The sequence below is a fragment of the Primulina huaijiensis genome, chromosome 18, assembly GCF_012295235.1.
Source record: "Primulina huaijiensis isolate GDHJ02 chromosome 18, ASM1229523v2, whole genome shotgun sequence".
NCBI lineage: Eukaryota > Viridiplantae > Streptophyta > Magnoliopsida > Lamiales > Gesneriaceae > Primulina > Primulina huaijiensis.
The window spans coordinates 978,191-988,993 of NC_133323.1; the positions used below are offsets into that span (position 1 = coordinate 978,191).

Consider the following 10,803-nt stretch of genomic DNA (forward strand, 5'->3'; position numbering starts at 1 on the left):
CTAAAAAATTAAACGGATAAAAACGTACGTCAGAACGTTAAAAAGCTAAATCAAACACAACTTGCTCAAAATAATGGTAAGAATATATAGAAGTCCATTTTCATTTATATTCGAATATGACATTGTACAAGTTCAGATGCTTTTGCTTTTCACAGATATGAATGAAACAGAAGCAAATATTGGAAGATCACTCAAAACAAAACAAAACAAAACAAAAAATTGTAGTGATGGATTGGTAATAATTATTTCAGATACAAAGATTTGTAATGTAGTAGCTATTCACGAATCAGAACCATAAAAGCTTATCATAGGTAAAATGAATTGATAGCTGCATTCTTCATTAGGACATGATTCTTCTTTTTTTCTTTTTTCACTCGAGCTTAAATAATTTTGACGAAAGATAGATGCCTTAGCATATTGGAATATCCTTTTTAAAAAAAATTACGCGTTGAAACAAAGACACCCCCTCTGGAAGACTGGACCCGTCCTCGGACAAACCTTGTAATAATAAAATAAAAAAAAACACACAGAGATTTATTTTTGTTCAAACAAAATTTGTTTGATCACTAAATCACTTTCGAAGCTCAAATTTTAAAATCCCTTTTCCCCCTTTCCTGGATACAGAGTTAACGTTAACGGACAAAAGGTCCTCGTAATCAAACAAAAAACAAATCGTAATTTGTAATGGTAGCTCCGCCCCATCATACTTTAATACTACTACAAAATTTCTTACCATTAAACAAATAGCAACTACGCCAATAACACAAACAAATGATATGTTACTAATTCTTGAGTACTAGTTAAAAGTATTGGTTATTAAATTGATTTCAGATTTATTTAATATATCTATCCCACCTCATTGCGATGTTTCAGTAATACCAACCTCCATAGTCAAACTGGTAATTGAATCGGAGTTTCATGAAATCCATAAATGTTTTTTGATTCCCTTTTGTCTCCAAAAATTTCCTGATAAAACCATAGAAGAAAAACCATTGATCACTTTCCCTTTATAATAGTATAAGATCGTATCTTTACTGTTGCCATGATTAAGTGAATCTTGGTGATGATCATACCATGACGGAAAATTTTAAGATCAGTCGATGATCCACTGTCTATTCAATCAACTTTTACACACGAAGGTATGTTTTCTTCAGGCTTCTATATGCTAGATGTTACATGTCTTTAAATTTAGATGTTGGGAAACAAAAGAGAAATGGCAAGTTTTAGACAATTACTAGATCAAGAAACACCATCCACCATCCTATAAAGTTTTCAGATTTTTGGAAGGGGTAGCAAGGTGTTTGTTCTATAATAGACAAATGAGTTGCTTCTTTAGTCAGTGGGACTAAATTAAGTCATTGTCTGTATCACAACCAGGCACGATATTTGTTGGTTATCGGAGTGTTTCAGGGGTTTAACCAGTATAGACACGGATGAAAGTGGCTAAATTCATCTATAACAACTATATATTGTAGGTTGTATTATGGTCTAGAACTTCTTATGAAACAATTTTTGACTGCAGTTCAAAGCTCTATAGCATATGTTATTATTCATGGTCCTCACTTACCAGGGATAGATAGCTCAACTTCAGCTTAAAAACTAGATCCATAATGCAACAACAGGAGTAACTTACAGCTTTGCATCACACGATCTATCAGTTAACATATATACAACTATTAGAAACCATTTCTTCAACAAAACTCGAGCTCGTGAAAGGTATCCCCATGATAGTTTAACACTTAACACTCCCCCTCCTCCATGAGCCAAAGACGGATAATAAATGCTTCTAATTTATGTCCAAACTCCAAAGTGCATGTGCATGTTGGCTAGGTATTTGACAATAATGGCGCCTACAATTAAGCATAGGAGATCAACTTTACATTACTTTTCAACTTTGATGTTATATTAGAAATCATGTTTTCCCAAATGTTCAAGCTCATGAGATATGGCCCAACAACAATTATATACCTCCACGACAAGCTATTTTAGAACATAGAGATGAACATTTGCTGGTATGTTTGATATTATAAGGCTAAGTTTTCTAATCAAACATCATTCAGTTTCTTGTTGATCTAGATATATCAGACATAGATCGACACAATATTTGTCTCAGTAAAAGCCAGCCTTCTAGATATTTCAGACAATATTTCTCTCAACAAAAGCCAGTCTTCCAACTTAGATAATTCAAATTTAAGAGCAGAGTAAAGATTTTATGACTTTGCCAAGCGCAAATTACGTTGATAAAATACTAAAATGCATGACATAAATTTTGGTCATATCTCTAACGGTTTTTTATTATGTTTCTTTTAAGCACACGAATGAGCAGTGCTGGTATGTCCTCTCATCAATCTCAAGGGATTGTGATAGGCACAATTGCTGGTGTATTCATTTTGGTTACCATAGCTATGGGAATGTGTTTCTTCTGTCGGTATAGGAAGAAGAGGGGTCTGCAAAAGTTCAATGTTCAAGGGCAGGTCATGTCAAAGAGTAAGCACACACATTACTTATGTAAATATATCAAAATGAATACATGTATCTGAGCAAGCATAGTCTATATATACCTTCAAATGAGCAACATTATTATTTCAAATGCAGATGCTGTCTATTCAATACCAAGCACAGACAATATTGTACCAAAGCCCATTTCCATACAAAGTTTCACACTGAAGGACATGGAAATTGCAACAGAAAATTACAAAACATTAATAGGTGAAGGTGGGTTTGGATCAGTTTACCGTGGTACTTTACCAGATGGTGAAGAAGTCGCTGCGAAAGTCCGCTCAGCAACTTCAACTCAAGGAACTCGTGAATTTAACAATGAGGTAGGTCTCTACGCTGCATCAAAACCACTAACCCAACAAGGATATTATTTAATATTTACACAAGCAGCTAAAGAAACCTATCTGAAAATAACGAATTCCACAGATGAATTTTCTTTCAGCAATACGGCATGAAAATTTGGTCCCACTTCTTGGCTATTGTTGTGAGAATGACCAACAAATTCTTGTCTATCCATTCATGTCTAACGGATCTCTACAGGATCGCCTCTATGGTATTTGGCTTAACCTTTTCGAACTAGGTTCTGTTAAAAATTAGCATTCATTTCTTGCAACTCACTAATTCACAGGAGCAGCAGCAAAGCGTAAGACTCTAGATTGGCCAACAAGACTTTCCATTGCTTTGGGTGCTGCCAGGGGTTTAACATATCTTCACACATTCTCTGAGAGGAGTGTCATACACAGAGATGTGAAATCAAGTAACATACTTCTTGATCATAGCATGTGTGCCAAGGTTGCAGACTTTGGCTTCTCAAAATATGCACCACAAGAAGGGGATAGTGGCACTTCCCTTGAAGTAAGGGGAACCGCGGGATATTTGGACCCAGAGTAAGTATTCATAACATTTCATGATAGAAAGAGGGAAGAATCTTCATTGAAAATTTTATTTAGAAACATGGTAGCGCTAATGGGATAATGGTCCATCCTAATATGAATTGATTCTGAATAAAGTCTTGTTCCTTTAATGCAGTTCCACACCAACAAACATAGGCCTCACTGTTGTTTTTGGCAATTAAAATTCTTTTCCAACAAACATCATCAATTTTGCATGTATTGACATAAACACTTCAGGAAAATACCTAACAAACATCTTTGACGAAAAATGGATTGTTATGAACATGATGGAAGTAAATATCTAACAAAATGTTCCATACAGGTATTACTCAACACAGCTTCTATCTGCAAAAAGTGATGTCTTTAGCTTCGGGGTCGTACTACTGGAAATTGTAAGTGGTAGGGAACCTCTCAACATAAACAGGCCACAGAATGAGTGGAGCCTAGTTGAATGGGTAAGATTTAATTTATTCGAATGCCACCATGTCGTAGATTTTCTAATTTGCCCTTACAATGTACTTGGTTCTTTAGTAAGATTCTGGACAATTATAGGTCATTTCAGTTTCCAAAGTTCCTGCATATAATTAATATTCATGGAACTTTTTGGCACCCAGGCAAAACCTCATATAAGGAACTCAAGAGTCGAAGAAATTGTGGACCCCGGCATAAAGGGAAGTTACCATGCTGAAGCCATGTGGAGAGTAGTGGAGGTTGCTTTGGCATGTATTGAACCTTACTCGACTTATCGTCCATGCATGGCTGACATTGTTCGTGAACTTGAGGATGCTTTCATTATAGAAAATAACGCATCTGAATACATGAGATCCATAGAGAGCTGGGGATCTAATCGGTACTCTATAGAGAGGCCTATCGTTATGCCTTCCACCACGATTACAACAGAAGTATCACCTATGCTTATGCAACCACCACCTCCACAGCCAAGATAGTAATAGGGACAGATGAGGTCATCAATCATTCACTACAAAACATGTTGTTGCAGATTATACTAGGGAAAACATAATAACGTTTGAACTCTTTTGTACGGTTTTACTCTTGATAGTGTTTGTGTAAATACTAAGAAGGATTGGATTCACATAAGTTACAATGAAAACAAAATTATTGGTAATTTGGAACCGCTGACAAACCAAAGATGTCCGTTGTCTGATAGTACCATGATAACAACAGTGCAAAGTAGCATTATCCAGTTATTAACCATACGAGTTTTTTTGTGGGAGTATCAGCGAAACAGTTTAGAAATAATTGAAGTCATCTTTTTGGCAGCATGACAGAATGCAAGATCGCCAACTCAAAAGTAGGAATTCAAGTTCATATAATATTTAATAGACAGGTCAATCTCCCCGTGTAGTTCTAAAAAATTTGTAAGGTCACTAGCTCGGTGACTCGTAAATGCTTAATGGAGAATTGTGACAGTTTTGTTTCTTAGAATATCTGCAAATTGAGGCTCCTCGTAAGAAAAGCAAACATGGCCTACTACACCATTTATGTCATTTTTCCTAAATTTATAACAAGCACTGGAAATTAGATTAAATGAGCCAAACAAAGTTCAGCCACTATTTATTGAAATAAAAGTGCAGACATAGTTCGGAGTTATCAATGAATAAAACACTGAGTTAAGCACTAATATAATAAAAGAAGAAAATAAAACCGCAACCAAAAATCAAAGCGGTAAAAGTTCCAACTCAACTAATAATATTAATAATAATCATCATCCTCAAAATACAAGACAAAAGGCACAAATAAGCATTTCAAAAAGTGAACTGCAGCCACATGCGATCCATATCCATAACAAGAGTGTGCGATAATTGATTTATACATAAAACAAGATTTAGAAGCCAGCTACATATAAAAACAACATCAAGACGGTCTCCGTGAAAGTAAACATATACAAATTAACCACGAAATTTGGCTTTTTCTTACAGGCGGAGACGAGTTCTGAGACAATCAATTAGGCGTAAAGAGACCTGGATTTGCCGTAGCGTTGCTGACTTGTACTTCGAGCATTTCCAGACCCCGCTCCAATGTGTCCATCTTCTCGTTCAATTTCGCCAATTTATCCTTCGTTGTAGATTCTAATATTAATGATTCAAGAAAAAATTAATAAAAACATACCGATAAGAGGGACCCGAGATGAAAACGAAGTACATACCGAACTGCACGAGGAAATCAAAGAGTCGACGGACGTTGAGAGATATATTGGAAATGAATTCGCGGTTCTCCCAGTCGGCTTGCACTGCTATCCCCACGCTGACCGCGTTCGTTATACCGCCGGCTCGAGCCATTTCACCGGAATTCAATTCATACGGCTCGGTTCCAACTTCCAGCCAAATTTTGGATCGGTTTCCTATGTGTCTTCTTCTTTTTCAACCCAAACCTAAAAACGTGTTGCTGATAGTATTTTTTTTTTATTGCATAACTTCACGATTTTAGAGGAGTTTAATCTATTTTTTTGTAGCATAACTTACACGATTTTAGAGGAGTTTAATTAAATACCAAGATCTCTTTCACAACGTGCTTTTGTTATAAATATAAGAGTATCTAAGTATTTATAGAATAACTAAATTAACTTCTATTGCAATTAAAATTATAATAAAATATTATAAAAATAATTAAACTCTTAATACATTTATAAAATACATACATGTATCATATAATTAAACTCTTCATATCATTGTTAGAGATTGATTGGCAAAATAATTATAATATAGTAAAATATTACAAGTAATCTATAATTATGGATACCAATATTTCTATTTCTTGATATTCATATCAGATACTTTTGTTTTTAAATTTTTGTCGACTCTCTTTAATTTATTCGAAAATAGATATGTGCATATGTAATTTTCATTCGTATCGTGTCAATATTTAAAAATGAGTGAGTGTCTTCTAATAATATACTCTTGATTGTTGAAACGAAAGTTCCCGAAACGTTTAATGAAAGTTGAAAGTTTCCTGTTAGAAAAATTATAATATGAATGCTGATGTTATAAAACAACTACTTGTTAAATTATGTTCAGATAAAAAAAAAAAAAAAAAGTTTAATAATTTTGGGTCCAAATTGGAGATTGACTCTCTTTGAAAGTATTTTTAAATCAAAGAAGTTGTAGTTTTGATGTTAGATTCCAAACTATTCTTCTAATTTTGTTAGTGTTCAACAAAACAAAAATGATTAATTAGTATTTTATGGATTGAATTATATATGACTCTCCATAAAAATATTTCGGTCTCGACCTTAGATGAATCAAAGTAATCCTTTGTGAGCGTTACAAAATTTAATAATTAAAAATGTCTTTTGACGTCCTTCTTTTGTTAAGCCTTTCACCTTTTATATTTTTAACATACTAGCGAATACATGCAATATATGTGTTTTGTAAATAAATGAAGAATGAAGTATTTTTTTTATTTTAAAATAAAAGTAATACATTTTTTAAATTAAATTGATAGGAGATCAAATAAAATATAAAAAAGTTATTATAATTTAGTAAAATCATATATTTATTTTGATACGATAGAAGGTTTTTTAGGAAAATCTAAAAGTATATCATAATTCCATATAAATAATATTGGTGTTCTTATATTATATATAATTAATATAAATAAGGAATTTGGAAATATTCTTTCTATGACCCTTATTGAATGAGTTCAAAAAAAGATCCGTAGGCGATCTATTTCATTGGATGATGAACAATGACATAGCGATAGAGTTCGAATGATTTGTTGGAATATTTGAAATGTAAGAAATCTTCATTTGTTCTAAAAACAATCTTGTATTGAATGAGTAACATATCGTTTATGTTCTCCACCAACACTTAATATTGAGTTACAATCGAATGACACTCAATGTTGACAACCACCACTTCCAGAAGTGATCAAAGTGAATGTTGATGTATTTGTTATTCCTAATTTGGATTACTTTGGAGTAGGAATTGTGGGAAGGGATAGTTGTGGAGCGTGGTATTTGCTGAAGGACGGACTCTTCAAGACAACTTTACTCCTCATCTGGCGGAGTTAATTGCCATTAAGTCCGTTTTTTGAGTGCCATAGGAATGCACTGGACGAAGATTATTATTGAATCAGATGTCTTTTTAATGGTCCAAACAATCGATCAATTCCATCATTGTTTGTTTGAAGTTCATGTGATATATTATATCGGGAGTCTAAACTCGAATCCGGAAAATACTTCGATCAAGCACTGTTATCGTAGTGCTATCGCACGAATTGACTCGAAGAAAGTATTATTTCTCGTGCGGTGACAGCAATGATCCAGCCCCCTACTACACCACACTGGGTGGATCGTTTAATCGAAATGTTTTATTTTTTAAAAAAAATAAAGGAATTTGGAATTTTGGTGTGCTATGTAGAGGCCAACAGAAACAGGTCAAAAGATTCTCAAATTACAGCCAAGACTTGAAAGACGTTAAAGGTTGATACAACAGGAAAATACATCACTTACACAACGGATATGTTCGTGAGTACGTAAGTGTTAATCTGAAAGCTACAAAGATATCTTGAATTCTTTTTTTATGTAATGCAATTTGAGGTTACATTTTAAAAAATATACGTCGACCGCCTTATAAATTAATATAAAAAAAAGGTTTACGATTAAATGTGAACGAGACAGTGGCCAAGTTTGCAGTTGGTCTCACCCCTCTCCCGTGTTGCTTTTATATTAATTCCCTCAGTAATTTGTGATTCAGTCTGTGGCCAACAGTCGGTGTACTCGGGGCAAGTGTTGAGGTTGATTGGACAGAATGGTGCTAGGGAGAGGTGGTACATATTTTAATTTTTTTTTTCCAAAAAAAAGTCGGGTTTCTTGTATTTATAACCTGTATACTTAATTTGAAACTTACATTCTTTTCTGGTTTGATACAATTTTTTAGGTTTATTTGAATACATTGTGGTGATCTATTCTTTTGAATTCATCCCCTCTTTCTCTTTGGCAATCCATCTCAAAGATTTTTATGAATAAATATAAATTGGAAAACAGGGGAATGAGAGATGGGTGAAAGGGGAAGACAGTACTATAGTGCAGAGAATTTTGGCTTTTATCAGCGCAATTAATTCGTAGGGTGACAGCAATGATCCAGTCCCCCGCTACACCACACTGCACTACCTAATTGTTGTACAACGCACACGGGTCAACTTGTCCAAAACACTTTTAATTCACAACGGATAACCGTGCCCATGCACATTGTGATATTATTAGTTTAGACAAAATGTAGATGTATGGAGGGATAATCACGATATGGTTTTGAAATACAAAATAATATTTTCAAAATGTGATACTTTAATCTTTAAAAAATATCATGATTTTAAAGATAAGATTAGATTTACGGTTTTGAGAGATTTCGGTTGGTTTGAGATTTTTTGGTAAATGATCAAGTAGAATGTAAAATATATATCCATATTGATTTGAAATTATTGTCTTTCAAATATAAAATATAACTCAAATCATACCAAAATAAAATCAGATAAAATGATAATCAAAAATCAAAACAAGCTAATAATTTCTATATGATTGGGCACAACATGACACTCACAAAAAAAATATTTACATTATGTTGTCATTTTGTTACGTTCAAATTTGAAACAAATTATTTGTAGTAACAACAAAATTATTCTAACAAACACAAGATTAATATTTAAAAAGAACTTTTTTTTTTATGGGAGAATTTTGAACGAGGTTAGGAGAGAATGAATTGTGACTTCTTTAATTGAATGTCACACATATAAAGATTATTATAAACCTAGGTCAAATACTATAACAAGCTGTTTGATGCGATTTTTTATAATAAAAAGAAAATGTTGCACCATGTATATGGTATGATTTATTATTATTATTTTTTATCGAAAAAACGAGGGAAAAAATATGTTGTGTAATTTGGTTAAGGAGGTTAATAAAATTTTTTGATAATTTCTAAGGGTGTGTGTTTGAGTTTTATAAATCGAAATATCCTTGAATAAAGACATAATAGATAATTGCTTATTACCAACGCTTTCATGCAATTTTATTGTGCGAGATTTGTTTATTATGATATATACATAGTGAAGTTTGCGGATTACTACTTTAACTTCAAATTTACTTAATTTCCATTGAAGAACAACGCGGCGAGTTTTAATATCCATAATAAAACAATACCACATATTATTCTGTGAGTTATATATCTAATTTGATATAATTAATTTAAAAAAAATATGGGCATCACTGTTACAATTACTGTGTATCTCGCATTCCAACACTATATTAACATTACACTTTTTGTTTACTTTCCTTACAAAACCTCAGTCTCTCTCTCATACAAAGAAACCGACAAATGGGCCGTGATATCAGCCACCGGCGGTCATACTTCTCCGGCTGTATGTCACCGTCTTGCGTTCCGGTGCACGAAGAGTACACCCGCATTCACATTGGCCACGCCGAAAAGGTCCATCGCAGCCGGAGACTGCGAAAGCTCCTCCGAGACATAGTGAACGACAGCAAGATCAGCATATACGGCCTGCCGAAGCCTCCGACGTTCCAGTACGATGCTGTTAGCTACTCGCAGAACTTCGACGACGGAGGCGATGAATATGGCCACTATGTACAGATGATTCACGGTTTAAAGCGCCGGCAAGTCATGATTGCGCAAATAAGTACCAACCATCTTTAATTCAGTACCGCCAATTCTCATGCTTTCCTGTAATTGCCAATATTTTGGTTCAGTAACATGTTTGTGTACGTACTTTCTTGAACATTGCCTGTGATATCCGCTTATGGTGGGATATAAAATCCAAAAGTTCAGTTGATTCGGAATTAACATTTTCGACGAAGTAAATTAATTTTAAGATCGTATTATTTATTCCTAATTGTGTCTAAATAACCAAACACTTTGAGATTCGTTATTCAATTTAGAGTATACTCAACTTATCTACAATTCCATTCGTAATTATACTTTTTCTCATAGATATATAAAACATGATGCCATTACATTTTTTTTCCATTCTCTAAAAGCTATATATGACCTAAATCCCTGATTTCAGAATTAGCATTCCACGGTACTTTAAAATTATTTTTGGATGAATAATCCGTGAAACTATTATTTTTTTCTCTTTCCGAATACGAATTCTTTGAAATTAAACAATTAAAAAATAAAATTATAGGAAAAAATACAACAAAATCGATGTCATTGATAGGACATGCTGAGTCCAGCTAAGTAGTGTAGATAGGTGTGCTCGTCACCACATAGCGTAAACATTTATCCGTATATATATATATTTGGAAAGGAGAATTTTATAAGAATCTCAAATTCCATATATTTGTCGTATTGGGATATTTAGTGCCACTTGGTGAAGAGGAATGTGGTTTGTTTTTATTATTATTATTATTATTATTATTATTATTATTATTATTATT

The 10,803-nt window shown here is 33.4% G+C and overlaps 2 protein-coding genes across 5 annotated transcripts; one reads left to right on the top strand and one right to left on the bottom strand.

Moving 5' to 3' along the window:
• Nucleotides 1-517: 517 nt before the first annotated feature.
• Nucleotides 518-5,824, bottom strand: LOC140964496 (protein BRICK 1-like). 2 transcript variants are annotated; one of them, XM_073424336.1, is made up of 3 exons: nucleotides 5,560-5,824; nucleotides 5,375-5,482; nucleotides 518-966 (listed from the first exon to the last, which is right to left on the bottom strand). In XM_073424336.1, the coding sequence occupies exons 1-3, from the start codon at nucleotides 5,690-5,692 to the stop codon at nucleotides 917-919; spliced, it is 291 nt and encodes a 96-aa protein (XP_073280437.1). In that variant the 5' UTR covers nucleotides 5,693-5,824; the 3' UTR covers nucleotides 518-916. The 2 variants fall into 2 exon arrangements, with proteins under 2 accessions (XP_073280437.1, XP_073280438.1); XM_073424337.1 differs by lacking the exon at nucleotides 518-966 and having other exon boundaries at nucleotides 5,071-5,482; nucleotides 5,560-5,815.
• On the top strand, nucleotides 1,003-5,007 carry LOC140964494 (nodulation receptor kinase-like). 3 transcript variants are annotated; one of them, XM_073424335.1, is made up of 7 exons: nucleotides 1,003-1,139; nucleotides 2,327-2,487; nucleotides 2,596-2,822; nucleotides 2,926-3,052; nucleotides 3,128-3,386; nucleotides 3,715-3,847; nucleotides 4,007-5,007. In XM_073424335.1, exons 2-7 carry the CDS (start codon nucleotides 2,334-2,336, stop codon nucleotides 4,337-4,339), a joined length of 1,233 nt encoding a protein of 410 aa, XP_073280436.1. In that variant the 5' UTR covers nucleotides 1,003-1,139; nucleotides 2,327-2,333; the 3' UTR covers nucleotides 4,340-5,007. The 3 variants fall into 3 exon arrangements, with proteins under 3 accessions (XP_073280436.1, XP_073280435.1, XP_073280434.1); XM_073424334.1 differs by having other exon boundaries at nucleotides 1,008-1,139; nucleotides 2,312-2,487; XM_073424333.1 differs by lacking the exon at nucleotides 1,003-1,139 and having other exon boundaries at nucleotides 1,846-2,487.
• Nucleotides 5,825-10,803: the final 4,979 nt, after the last annotated feature.

What these genes read in the sequence shown, in the direction of transcription:
- LOC140964494 (XM_073424333.1), top strand. Translation starts at nt 2,298, where the DNA reads ATGTTTCTTTTAAGCACACGAATGAGCAGTGCTGGTATGTCCTCTCAT. An exon ending in TCTACAGGATCGCCTCTATG is followed by an intron (nt 3,053 to 3,127) that starts GTATTTGGCTTA and finishes ACTAATTCACAG; the next exon opens with GAGCAGCAGCAAAGCGTAAG. An exon ending in AGTGGAGCCTAGTTGAATGG is followed by an intron (nt 3,848 to 4,006) that starts GTAAGATTTAAT and finishes TTTGGCACCCAG; the next exon opens with GCAAAACCTCATATAAGGAA.
- LOC140964496 (XM_073424336.1), bottom strand. Translation starts at nt 5,692, where the DNA reads ATGGCTCGAGCCGGCGGTATAACGAACGCGGTCAGCGTGGGGATAGCA. An exon ending in TGATTTCCTCGTGCAGTTCG is followed by an intron (nt 5,483 to 5,559) that starts GTATGTACTTCG and finishes CATTAATATTAG; the next exon opens with AATCTACAACGAAGGATAAA. An exon ending in CAACGCTACGGCAAATCCAG is followed by an intron (nt 967 to 5,374) that starts GTCTCTTTACGC and finishes TGGTTTTATCAG; the next exon opens with GAAATTTTTGGAGACAAAAG.